This window comes from Centrocercus urophasianus, unplaced genomic scaffold (assembly GCF_019232065.1).
Source record: "Centrocercus urophasianus isolate 14NV4802_14NV808 unplaced genomic scaffold, USGS_Curo_1.0 seq_73, whole genome shotgun sequence".
Lineage (NCBI taxonomy): Eukaryota > Metazoa > Chordata > Aves > Galliformes > Phasianidae > Centrocercus > Centrocercus urophasianus.
The window spans coordinates 2,112,545-2,125,832 of record NW_024885344.1 but is presented as its reverse complement, the minus strand read 5'-3'; the positions used below and the strand labels follow the sequence as shown (position 1 = coordinate 2,125,832).

Sequence of the window (13,288 nt, the reverse complement as noted above, 5' to 3'; positions counted from 1 at the left end):
CTAAATATCCTTATCTTAGCCTGCAGTTAACAGCAAGCAAGATTTATGTGTTTCCATACAGCTTTCTATACGATTTTCTAGTTAGTACAGATGTATTTAAGGATTTTCACCCACTAAACACGTGCATTCCCCTTGTGAAGACCAGATGCAAGCAACTATACACACAATTATTGAAGAAGATACTGCACTTTGACACTTGACTCCTAAACAAGAATTCAGAGACCACTCTCCTTTTTTATCGACTTGGGCTTTCTAACTGGAAGGTAACCCTGAAATCTAGGCTTTCAGTCTGCACTAACACGACTCTTACCACACAGAAACCCAAAACATGCCCCTTCTTCAGCCAAGGTTTTGTTGTGTGCTTACGTGCTCTTGGTATCTGAATGCCATTGAGGCCACATCTCAGATTGCCACCCGGCAGACAGCATGGAGTAGAGAGCTGGGATTCCCCTCCCCTGCAGCTTTATGAATGTCATGGGCTTCTCATTTCAAGTGCTGCTAGGGCAGAATGCATTAATTCTGTAAATATGTCCATTTGTTCAGTTCAGCACAGCAGTGCCAAAATATGCATCTACAGCGCAGCTCCACAACCAGAGGTGTGGGAATCCCATCTCTCAGCTTCCTCTGGAGGTGTTTTACTCATGGTTCAGTGAAGCGCATGGCGAATTGCAACCATGAGCAGAATGCTATTTCTAGGCATTTATTTATATGGGTCAGAACTAGAATTGTAAAGGCACACAGTACAACTGGAGCAAACTGATAGCTTCCCGAAAGCAAGCAAAAAGTAATAAATAAATTGAGGGAAGACTAATGTCATCCTGTCATACAATCTAAAGAAAGAACTAAATGAAATTCAACAGATGTTTCGAGTTTGTATCTTGTTTCCAATGTAGCTAAACAGCATTGGTGTGAAGTCTACCCACATAATCCTACTAAATAGATTGAATCCAGGCAGAAATCGAGTTAGGGAACAATCATTCACATTGCTTTCAGAGAAGAATCAGCAAAACTAATTATTAGCTGCCTCCTAGACTGCCGTGATACGGAAAGACAACAAATAACACTTCCTAAGCCAAGCACAAGAACCTGAGGCATGAGGTGGCTGTGACGTGCACGCACTGCTCTTACAAACTTCTTAAATGCAGAGACCCCGAACACACAGTCTGTCTGGTATGGTTCCCTCAGGCACACCACTACGGCTGTGGAAGAACACTGCCTGGTCATCTCAGATGGATTCAAAAGGCAGATTACCAACTGCAGCTCTCCTCCATGCGGGCCCTCCTGCCCGCCATCACTGGAACAGGCCCTGGGACAAAGAGCTGTTCGGGGCCATCGTAGCCTGGGTGGGCAGTTTGGGATTCACTTGTACCTTTTAAATATTGACAAAAGATAGACACAAAACTCTACACCCTTAGGAACCCAGGGAAGGGGAGGGAGCATTGAGAACACAGCACAAGGCAGGCAGCAGGAGCATCTGCTTTCGGATTCCCAAAAGAGAGGAGGAGGAGAAGAAGAGAGAGGTTTCATATCATTAGATTAGAATGGAAACCACAGGGCAGGAAAATGCATTCAGATTTTTTTTTTCCTAAGGTGGAGGAAGAACCCAAGAGTGAGTGAGCGGCCTCCAGAAAGATCCGTTTCCTTTGCTTCACCATCAGATCACCAGACTGTTGCTTTTCCATTATTATGTGAATACCAGGTGCTTCGTGCAGCTACACCCCACTCAAACACTGGGGCCTCCCATTTTCATGCTAAGCAGGAATAATCTCACATTCTTTTAAAACACCGATTATTTTAGGTTGAGAAGGATGCAGGGGTACCACAAAATTATTCGTTCAGTGTTTACACATTCTGTTCAGATTCTGCCCCATCCCTCACATTAGCTATCAGCTTTGCAACTGCTTTTTGCTGTAAGATGACCAAAAAAAGCAGTAGGAAACTGCATGGTCATGGACTGGAAGAACATCTCTTCGGATCGCTTTATTTTTTCGTATGTTTATTAAGGGTTTGGAATAAAATTGGTCAAGGAACTCTTCAGCTACTATTTTTGTTTTAACTGAAAACCAGAAGCCTTGATCTGTAACAACTGCAGAAGAAAATATCTTTCATAACGATAAATCAAGTCTTCACAGAAAGTCTCCAATGTTAGTGTTGCCTAGAAGGAAAAGGGCAGCAGTGGGTGTTTATATAGGGCTGTATGGATGGCAAAGCAAGAGTGAAGTTCACGTGCAGAGAAGAAAACATTGTGCTGGAAAGCACAGGCAGACGAAGATGAGGGATAGAGCTCAGCACTTTGTCAGGCCAGTTATTTTTGTTCTTTCTTTTGCACTTACGTCCAAAAAAAATAGGGATTTTGATAGAGGCCAGAGGCTATTCCCAAAGCCAAACAGAAATGACCAAAATTGAGACTAACTCGCAGACAGCTCTGGCCTATAAATATCAGAAGAACAGCAGAGAGCAGAATAAATATTTACAAACTCAGCATAGCTGATTGTTTTGGTAAAGCATATAGATTTTTATCCCCAGAGGGATAAAGCTCTCTAAGTAAGCCATAAAGGCATTTACTCTTGCAGACTGCTTTATTAAAACAACAAAAAGAAATAAGAAATACCATGTTTGGTGGTGGGGTTTTAAGCACAAACTAAGCGTGGAAAGGGAAAGAGCCGAATCTCATTTGCTTTGTAGGCAGATCAACTGCTTTCTGGTTTCCAGATATCACAGAGACTGAAGAATTTCAGAATGCATCTTGGGGAACACGGGTTGAATTTGCAGAGGGCTCTGAACATGAACAGACCCCAGAAGATACGTTAAAGCAAAGAGGCCACGTTCAGATAGTGAACCTCAAATCCAGGAGACAGACATACAAGCTCTAAACTGAAACTGCTTAGCTGAATTGCAACTTCAAAATCTCTTGTGTGCATGCACACATGTGCACACACGTGTACGTGGGGAGTAGGGAAGTTTTGTTTTAATTGAAAATGGGAATCTTAGCATTGATTAAGTCAAGCAGAGTATAGACATGCACTGTGCAAGCTTCCCCCATAGAGCTTTGGCAATGCACCTTGCTCCTGACCTGCAAAATTCCCTGCTATTCCAGTGCTGAACCTCCTGGGCAGAGAGAGAATCACATCAATTTGTCATTGTGGTGACACTGGTTACATGATGAGAACCAACTGCCAATTAGGACAAAGATCACTGAATCTCTCTGCAACTGACCTGAGCAACATCTGAAATTTCATTTTGAAAGAAATAAATTACTACTGGCTCTCAACAAAACCTCCCTTTTAATACATTTTAAGAATGAAGATAGGTGTTCAAGTGCAAATTCAATAGGGAGAGTTCCACAGGGGCAGGGCAAGGGGAGTTGGGATGCTTTTATTAAGTATCAAATATCTCAAATGTGAAAGGTCAGCTTCTCAGAAATATGAGCCAGTCTACAAAAGAGAATAAGCAAGATCCTTCCACATGTTAGATATTACACTTATTCTAGGGGAATATTTTAATGCAATGAAGATGTGGTTTCGGGTGGGGGGGGGGTGGGCGGTCAGCCTTTGTTTCTTTATTATTATTATTTTATAAATATATATATATATTTTTTTTTTTCTTTACCAGCTCCCTTCATGTGACACTGATTTAATTTACTCTGCCTTCCCCACAGGGCACCCATTGCCAGGGCAATGAGAAGGGGTTGTTATGAAGGCTCAAGTGACTCCCTGTTTGTTCGAAAGATTGGGAACCCGATCCCTTATTACAGATGGGAGCATCCAGGAGCATTCATACATGCTGCCCAGAAATGACCATGCTCAGAGTCTGGAGTCAGAGGGAACAGGAGACAGTCCCCAGGATAGCTTTTCCCTTCCCCCATCACACTAATTCCTGGTGATCCCTACACAGTATATTCTCTAGGCAACGAACTGCCTTTTACTCTGTGCAATCAAAATGTGAGAAGCGAGTACAGAAACAGGACTTACCTTGGAGCCGCGCTCATTAAAGATTATCTCTACATCAAGGATTTTGCCAAATTGCTGCAAAGAGACAAGGGGAAAAGAAAGATTTATTTTTGTCAATCCATTTCAGGTAATTTTTTGGGGCTGGCTAAACATAAGAAGGGAGGTGAGAATATTTCCATTCCTAGCATATATACATATACACATATACAAATTGCAGTGATGTGACTCAATTCTTCCAGCTTATGACACGCAGATCCTCTTGGCCACAGACACAAGTTTTTTTTCCTCACAAAAGCCTGAAGAAAGATCTCCAGAAGAGTTTTAGGGATTCCAGCTGGTCCCTGCACAGACCAAAACTGAGGAAAACAAGAACTACAAGTTAAAAAGGCTTCCGCACTGTGAAACCATATACTGATCACATCCTTTAGCTGGGAACACATTTTAGTGCTGCTATTGAACTGGTTACATTCAAACCAGTTATCTGTTTGTAAGGCATTACTACTTCAACAGAGCCCCACAATACTCCACTAGAAATGCTGTATTTCCAAAAGTTTGTTCTCCAGAAAGACAGGTCCAAGATCTCATTCTCAGGAACACACATATGGAAGAGTCATAATTGGTTTGAAAGCAATGTATGTCCCTAGAATTTAAGCATTTTTCCTATCCTGTTCTTTACAAAAGCTTTCAACATCACAGTTTTCCATCTCATCACCTGCAGAAGTTTTAAAGGGTGTAGGAAATGAAAGAACAGACAACAAAAGAAGAAAGGATGGTTCTACAGTTAGGAAAGATGAGGAGCACCACCTCTAGGGACCAGCATCCTTCTGTTTTCTCACCATGCAAAGTGATATTTGTCAATTTTTTTTTTTAATCAACATTTCCATATCGAGTCAAGTGGGTATAATGCCTATTTTCTGAGTGCCCTGCTTGAAAGATTTGTGTCCAGATTTGCAGACGTGGAACATTTGCAACAGTAAGCCATGATGACTAAAGAGAAGCTTTGGATATGTAAAGCAGTAAAAAGCTATTAAGTCCCTTCAATCGTCTTTATGCAAATGAAACTCTTCCAACAATTTTAGCTATAGTTTCTGTCTGCTTCCATCTTCCATTCTTAAAAGGAGATAGTTGTATTCTTTTTACAAATGCTGGATCACAGATGTTGTTTTTACTGTTCTATTGTGTAAGGACAATACTTGATCTTCTATTCATCTCCAGAACAATTGAATGCATAATATCTTACGTTACACAAAGTTTGAATAATGTTAATGTAAACGTGAGCAGCGACTGCATCTTCCTTTAAGCCTCAACATCTCAACAGCTAGGCTTGATCCATGCTGGATCCTCTTTTGACCACTGCTGTGCCAATCACAGCTAAAATACATTTTCTATTTCTATCCCATGCTTGGTGTGGGCTTGTCTATAAAGGAGATTAGCCATTGATTGCTTTTTGTTGTCTTTGTTACTTGGGCACTGCCATGAAAGAAATCAGTCACGACTGCTTTCCTGATAAACTACAAGTGTTTCAGAGCAGTTACAAGACAGGCTGAACCAATCTGACAGCTTACAGCTGCCAAAGGGCTGCTCCCGTTCCTTCATCCTTCCTGCCTTCCTCTTTCCACCTTCCTGCCTGGGCTCACCAGCTTCCAAGAGCTGGCCCTAGTTCTCATTTTCACTCGTATATCAACTGATACAGCCCACCAATTCCACGAAAGAGTAGCCCAACAAATGGAATGAGTAACACATTTTTTGATGGTTTACTGGTCAGAACTGGTTCTAAGGGTCATGGGAGTGTAAAGGCTTTGAGAAACAGCAGAGGATGGAAAGCTGAATGCTCAGGCCAAGAGTGGAATCCATCCCTACCACATCAGCTCAGCTGTCTAGCCTTGCCATTGAAACAGCCGGGCTCTTGATAAACACAAATGCCAAAATTATTTTCAGAAACTTCAGAGCCATCAAAAATCACCAGTTTCTTCTTCATTAGAGTTGTCTTAAAAGAGAACAAACTGTGCAGCTTCTGGTGCACAATTATGCTTTGCCATCTTCCCCTTTCTCCACACCCAGCTGGGCCTGGATACTTGGGTATTGCTGCCAGAGCTGCTTGCCAGCCCCAATCGGCCAAACTCACTGCTCAGAGTTTCCACACCAACAGGAAACCTTGTCTTGTGCATTTAATTCCTAAGGGCTGGCAAAAAGCTGGAGGTAACGCTGAATGTAAGCGAAGCCTACAGCGGGCTGTGGCCACCTCACCGCTTTACCATGTCAGTTGTGTTTGATGAAGCAAGAGGGAAGAAACTAGGACATCAGCAGCTAACTGCTGAGGCCTGCTGGAGAGGTTTCGTGCTCTGTGAGATTCCTTGGAAGAAAGCAGGGAGGCTGTGAGGTGGCAGGACGTGTGCTGGGCTATCCAAGACTCTGCTGCAGCTGTTGCCACAGCTGCTCTGGCAGCTCTTGTCCTTACTGCTGCAACGGTTACAGCAGGTCCAGGACTGGAGGCTTTCATTTTTTGGTTGTGTGCCAGAATTTTCCTGGAGAATGAAAGCAGGAAAAAAGAACTAGTTCATTTTAACAGTTTATATCTCCTTCAAAGCTGAATCTAATTTAGTGGAACATAAAAAGGCACTTTGTTCTCTGATGGTGCTTCCCCTACCAATGTCAACAACCTACTGCAAACAATGGAAGTTTTAAGAGCTCCTTTGCAAAAGGTTACAAATTCTGTACAGATAAGCCAGACCATCTAAAAACAACGATCAACACCAAATGCCCCCGTATTAATTTTTTAAAATCATGCATACAGGCATGTTTGTGTTTTACAGCAGACAGTGGCTCTAGCCAAATAAAACAAGACCCGGGCTTATGTCATCCATGATGGGGACTAACCCTCTAATCTGACCTTGAAGGCATGAATCACTGTGCTCACAGACCTGATTCTTTCGCTCAATTATTACCATGAATGTCTATTTACAACCCAGCAGAACAGCAGTGGAAACAAAATTCTGAGCCTCTAAAGAAAGCATAATAGAACTACACATCTCAAACATCATTCTTCATCATGACTTCAACAGCTTATTATGTGACTGAGAGACCAGCACATCACCCTGCTACACATCAGGTCACAAGAAGCCTTCTCCATGAACTGGCTGTGTGTGAGATATATAAGCACATATCTCAACCATATGTCAGGTATGCATATATGTACACACACGCTTTCAATCATGCTATGGCATATGACTCTCAGAATCTTGTTGTGTCTTAGTCCTCCACACCCTGAAGTGATCTTGCACATGTGTTCAGTTGTTTTTCAGGAAAGCAGATAAATTAGAATAATCTTTTCTACAGTGGCAGCAAGAGCTGTTGGAGATTACAGTTTTAAGGGGTATTAACAGACAACAGCTATGAACAGAAACCAATTTTCTTGCTTGAAGTTGATGCACCTCATAAAGGGCATTGTGAAAGGAGGAGCATGCACGCTGTGTGTGCTTCTTTCTACCCAGATGACATGAAGGCAGCAGATTTTTCCAGCAGAGGCCATAACTACATTACATATAATAAATTTGAGAGATCTGGCACCAGAGAGCTTTTGCCTTCCAAGGCACTGACAGTTTGGTAGGGCCCCTCCTGCGGGCTCTGTTCCAGCTGGCCCTACCTCCTCTGCCTGTCTAGAGCTTTCAGAAACCAGCTCCAAAATGTGCCAGACAAATAACTTAACCCTATAGAAGCCAGCAAGAGGGATTATAAGGTGAATTCTCTGGAAGTTATGGAACAATCAAAAGGTAACATAAGCCACTATGTGACAACCTCCAACTGCTACAACAGATTCTTCTATGCCCAAGCAGCTATGTAATTCACTGAGAGATGAGTGCAGTAAAGTACCTAAACCCAGAAGATACCCAACAGTCCATTTTCAGTGAAGGTCTAAATTTCACTACAAGTTCAACATCACCAAGAAACCAATTACTTATGTAGGAAATAATTTCAGGTCCTCAAGCCTGAGGTGCACAAGCAAGAGCATTTTGTTTGCAGGAGGGGTCCCTGCTGCAGTGAGTGCCCTTGCCCCAGCTCCCCACTTGATGGGATGTCTTTCAGCTGAGAGCATCTCTGTCTGGAACTGCACCCACAGAAGCAGCAGAGACCCGAAGATGGGTTTGAGAGGACTCATCAAAACCCTTATTTGACAGTCCAATAGCCCATGACAGCTGCTGTGGCACACATATTTCTGTAGAGGAGCACTGTGGTCCCTGGTGTGGCCATTCAGACAGAGCATGATGCTCAAGCAGTGCTGAGAGCACCACCATTCAGTCACAGAAGGTGACTCCAGGAACTGCACTGGTGAAACATCAGGATAAACAGCCTTTCTAACACTACTCAGATTAATCAGCAGAAGCAAAGGCCTGCTGCTGTCTTACTGCAGGAAGACCTAGGAGACAAGAGTTGTCATAAAGAGGTTTCTTCATGTCAGAACTCCTGTTCTGCAGTGCTGTCATACAGGACTCAATTACATGTAATCAGGAGTCAGTACTAGACAGAGACTAAAGAAGCTGAAATCCATCTCAACACCCAAAGGATAGATTTTCTCCTTTGAATGTTCAATTTAACCAAAAAGCAGCAACCCTTTCCAGATCTTTTCTATTATTCTTGCTCCATCGTATTATTTGCCTACCTTAATACCTAGTGAGTAGTTTTCTGACACTGTCAATAGTTGTGTACCATGAATTACTTGTGGATTCAAATCCATTTACTGGCAGAAAGACCCACAGTCAACTTTTCAGCCTGAAAGCGTAGGCTCATAGAGGTGTTTTGCACTCTTGACACCAGAAGAAAGTTGGATGAGAAATTATACCCATTGATATATTTTAGGAAATGCAGAGGGCCAAGAAGCCGAGACTTTCAGGTTGCAAAACCTTCCAAGAATATCCATTACAGAGCTCTCAGAGTTGAGTTTTTTGGATTACATAAAGCTCCCTTTGTCACCTGTGCTGGGCTGATGAGGTTTCCCCAACAGAAGCAATTAACAACCTACAGGTAGAAGCTATGACATAAGGTAGACAAGATGTTGTACTAAAAAGAAAAAAGCAATGCCATTTGAAGCCAGAGCCTGAGATTTCACACCCTTCACACTGCTATCCCACCTTCACCTACAATAGTCCTCAACATGGTCCTTATTTTTACCTTATACTTTTTTTTTTCTCTCATTTTTAATAACAGGAGAAGATATGTGAGCACTTGAAAGCATTTCACCAAGGCAAATTCTGACCAAAATCACTTCTGACTACTTGCACTGTTGCTCCTACAACAGATAAGTAGGATTTAGTACACAGATGCCTGCATTAACCGCCAAAACAATTCACTTTTCTTTTATTTGTGGAGGAAATTCATGATTTAGCCAAAAAGCAGATGGATATTCCTCTTTCAACAATCCAACCCAGCCTCCATCTTCCCCAGCAGACTTGAAGGGCATCAGAGCTGACCACATTATCTCAGTTTTACATTGAGAGGCAAACTGCTCCTGGAAGCCAAAGAAGGAAGGACTGAAGGTATCGGTGATGAGGTACAATCACAGACACCATCAGAGCACAAAGCTGAAAGGATTGGGAATGTGCCGATGGAAACATCAGATTTTCTTCTGCTTACACAGTCCATTAAGGAAGGGAGCAGCCTGCTAGCAGTTTAGGAGACTGTCACTGTGTCAGAGACCTTTCACACACAAGTTGTCCCTCAAAAACTAGATAAGAACACTTTGGAAATACGGGCTAGCTTGTTTTTAGCACTGGGAGCAACTCCTTCACTCCCCAGTAAGCTGCTCCATTGTTTAAATCACCCTAAATGACTAAGAATTTATCCTCTTATTTCAAGGTTAATTGTGATAACTCCTAGCTTCCAGCTGGAAAATCTTGTTATGACTGCAAATAAGATCTAAAACCCCTATTAATCGGTATCAAGCACGCGTAAGCACCTGCACAGCACAACCTAGTCATCTTCCAACCTCTTTTTGAGGTTGAGGCTGAATAAATGAACCCAACACCTTACACACCTCAAAAGCCATTCATCTTCAAAGCCATCAGTTATTTTTATGATCCCAAGCTGAACTCAGAAGTGAACAAAATTGTGCAGTCTTTTCGACTTCGAACATGAGCAAGATCACATCCCTCCTTCAACCCAAGAGTGCCTTTTGCATTACTGAAGCAGTTATCTTCAATGATCACCAGTTCTCTCTCAAATCAGCGTTTTCCAACTAAAAACTTCCATCCTACATGCAGAGCTCATACCCAAATACACAGTACCCAGCACTAAACTGCATCTAACATAGTCTTACTAGATTTCTTATTGGATTTATCAGTTGACCATTCATTTTGAGTCATTCTCTAACAGTAACCTAATCTTCCTACTCCTCAAATAAATACACGTACACATGTATACATATACATGAACTTTGTATTTTAAAAGATAAATCTCACAGGCAAGGTTTGAGTAGTACTATCTACATGGGTTGATACAGATACTGAAGAAGCCTGAAATGGACCGTTGGGGAAACCTACACTAGAAGCACTTCTGATCACTGATGTCTCCCCAGTAAGCATGACTTTACATGATGTACCATTAAAGATTTGTTTAACCTCTCTGACATGTTCTCTTCTATGCTCTTGTTTTAAATAAAAAACTGGTCACACAAATTAGTTCAACTGCTCAAGCAATGTTCCAGTATCTCGATATTGTTTTGCACAATCTTGGCAAAAGAGACAAAATGTGTTAGAAAGATACATTACCTTACAGAAAAGTCATACTGAATGACAGTAAACTCTTCCTTCAGATTCTAATGTTTTTTAAAACTTTCCAAAATTATTTTTACATTGGGTCAACATTCAGATAATTAGCGTGCAGCTTTTTGAATCATCCCTTTGTTTTGTTCCAAATATTGAATTCAGTCCTCTCCAATTCCCCTAGCTTACAGAAATTGGTTAAAAATTAATATTAAGGAATAGAAGAGTTTATTGGTATGGCTGTTGTCCTTGGGCATACCTTATCTATCTGTTAATGCTTGCTTGCTTGGCTTTTTTGTTGTTGCTTTTTTTTTTAATAAATATTAGCAAGCACTATCTCATCCTCCTTCATTATAAATTATGTACAAAACCAGATATGGTAAAAATACTTCCTATTACATTACAAACAAAGCAAGTACTATGCAAATATTCTGGTTTTAATTTTAAAATACTGATTTTGTACTGGACCTATCCCTTCTTAGACCTTTGTTCTTTGCATGTAAATAACTGACACTTTCTCCTTTGCAATTACATCACCAATATCCCAGAGATTCATGCATTTTCCTTCCCACCTAATTCTTTGCTTAAGTAATTACATTCGCTGCTCCTTAATTCGTTCTTCCTCTTCATCCTCCCTGTGTGGCGTGCAGATTGCTTTATAGTACCACACTTCCATGACCATGGAATCACGCCTTTGTGGCCATCAGGATGATTTTGCTGAATGCTTTACATTAATGCTTCCCTCTTTTAAATGTACCTTCCCAGTTGGCTATCCTGCCAATTGTTTAAACTAAGAAACAGACTCTTCTAAAGCTCCTTGCATTACTGACTGATGCCATATTCTATTTGCACAAAGTAAATACAGACAAATAACAATCACTGGTACCTAGGCAACCGTGGGATTTCAGATCAGCTATTAACTCTTCTTTATCTCCTAGAACAAGGTCAACTATTGATTTATTCCACACTGGGTGCAGAACTGTGTGCATTAAAAATGACCTATTCTTTCTAGAAGCCTTCTTGAAGTCTTTCCATCGGCACCACAAAATGTCAGGTAAATATTACCTGCTCTAAGCAGCCTATTTTATTTGCCAGCCCATAAGAAGCATATACTTAAGGAAATGTTTGTTCCATCGCAGAGGATATTTCGGGTACCTGTTAGAAACATGTGACAGGAGAGAGATGACTTGAAACCCAAAGAACTTGAATTTGTCAGGAAATCCTTATGTCTGCAGCTCTCCCAAATGGCGATGGTTCGGAAAGCATTATGTAATTTCCACTTAATCACACACACAACAACATATCTGAAGTCCACCTCTACTCAGGACTGGATGAAGGCATCAGCTAATGTTTTGTGCCTCAGGACTGGGCTGACCTCTCTCGCATGCTGTTCAGTCCTCAGGGGACTTCTTTCCTCCTATTCCCCACCATCACATTTATTTCTCCCTCTTCCGCTGCCTCGCTGTCTACCCAATTTCTCTCACTGTACAGCAGTTTGGGAAAACCACTCCAGGCAAGGATTTTGAGTCTCTCAGATATGACGTTGAAGAGATGTGACCTGACACACGGAAGGGAGAGGGAGAAGATGGGGGTTATAGGCAGCCACAGCTGAAGATTCAGACAACCATGAGTCCCCCGTAGGAGAAAGGGTTGGTTTCAGTAAGTCACCCAAGGGAAAGCATCCTGATCCTGAAAGAGAAATGGGAGCAACGAGGATTCAGACAGAAACGCTCTCCTGCTTGAGGCTCTGAACATGCTGAGAGAAGCAGCACAGAGAAGAAGCAAGAACTGCAAGAACCACTGATTATTTCCTCGGCAAAGCAATAAAGTTTTTCCTTACAGGAAAATGGCACTTTTTTTTAATGTCTCAAAAGATGGATGATGGTCTGGTATGCATAATTCTCAGAAAACACAGTGCCAGGTGAACTAGCAAAAAGGTTTTATAGGGAATACACCATTTACCTAAGTCAAAATCACACCACCATGCAGGAACTAAAGATGACATTCAGACAAAAAGCAAACCAAAATCAGACGACTTGGGGAGCAACAGAAACTCATATAGTGCACAGAAGGGATTAGAAGTGTGTAAGTGGCAACATCTGGGTCCCCAAAAAAGATAAGAAACCTTAATGGAAGCAGCCAGGCCATATTTTCTACATGCTCCACACCAGAACAGCAGTTCATTCCTATCGCCTGTGTCTCTTCATCTCCAAAGCAGACATGAGAGTTGAGAGTCACCAAGACAGGGATGTTCTTGCCATTTCCATTTCATTCCTGTCCCCATGCCAGGAGTACAGGGAGGAAAGTATCAGTGCAAATATGTATGAAAGGGTCCAGTCTTGAGCAAAGCACCAGGCCCAAGGGAAAGGGCAGCACATACACAGAACAGTTTATGTAAGTGATACAGCTCCCAGGAGAGGGGAGAAGCAGCAGCACAGAGCAGGGAGTGCTAAATACAGAGTATAGCAGGTGGTTCAAGAACTGGCTGTGATTTCAGCAACCAGATTATCCAAACCGGACGGAAATGCTGAACGCACGGCTCTGAAACAGCAAAAAAGCAAGCTAAAAAACACAAGCAGAGCA

General features: G+C 41.9%; 1 protein-coding gene across 6 annotated transcripts in view; it reads right to left on the bottom strand.

The window, feature by feature from the left end:
* RBFOX2 (RNA binding fox-1 homolog 2) overlaps nt 1-13,288 on the bottom strand; it is a 75,285-nt gene that overhangs the window by 27,138 nt on the left and 34,859 nt on the right. For all 6 annotated transcript variants that reach the window (XM_042838095.1, XM_042838099.1, XM_042838096.1 and 3 more), the window contains exon 4: nt 3,972-4,025. In XM_042838095.1, coding sequence (XP_042694029.1) covers nt 3,972-4,025 — 54 coding nt within the window. The remainder of the gene's footprint in view (nt 1-3,971; nt 4,026-13,288) is intronic.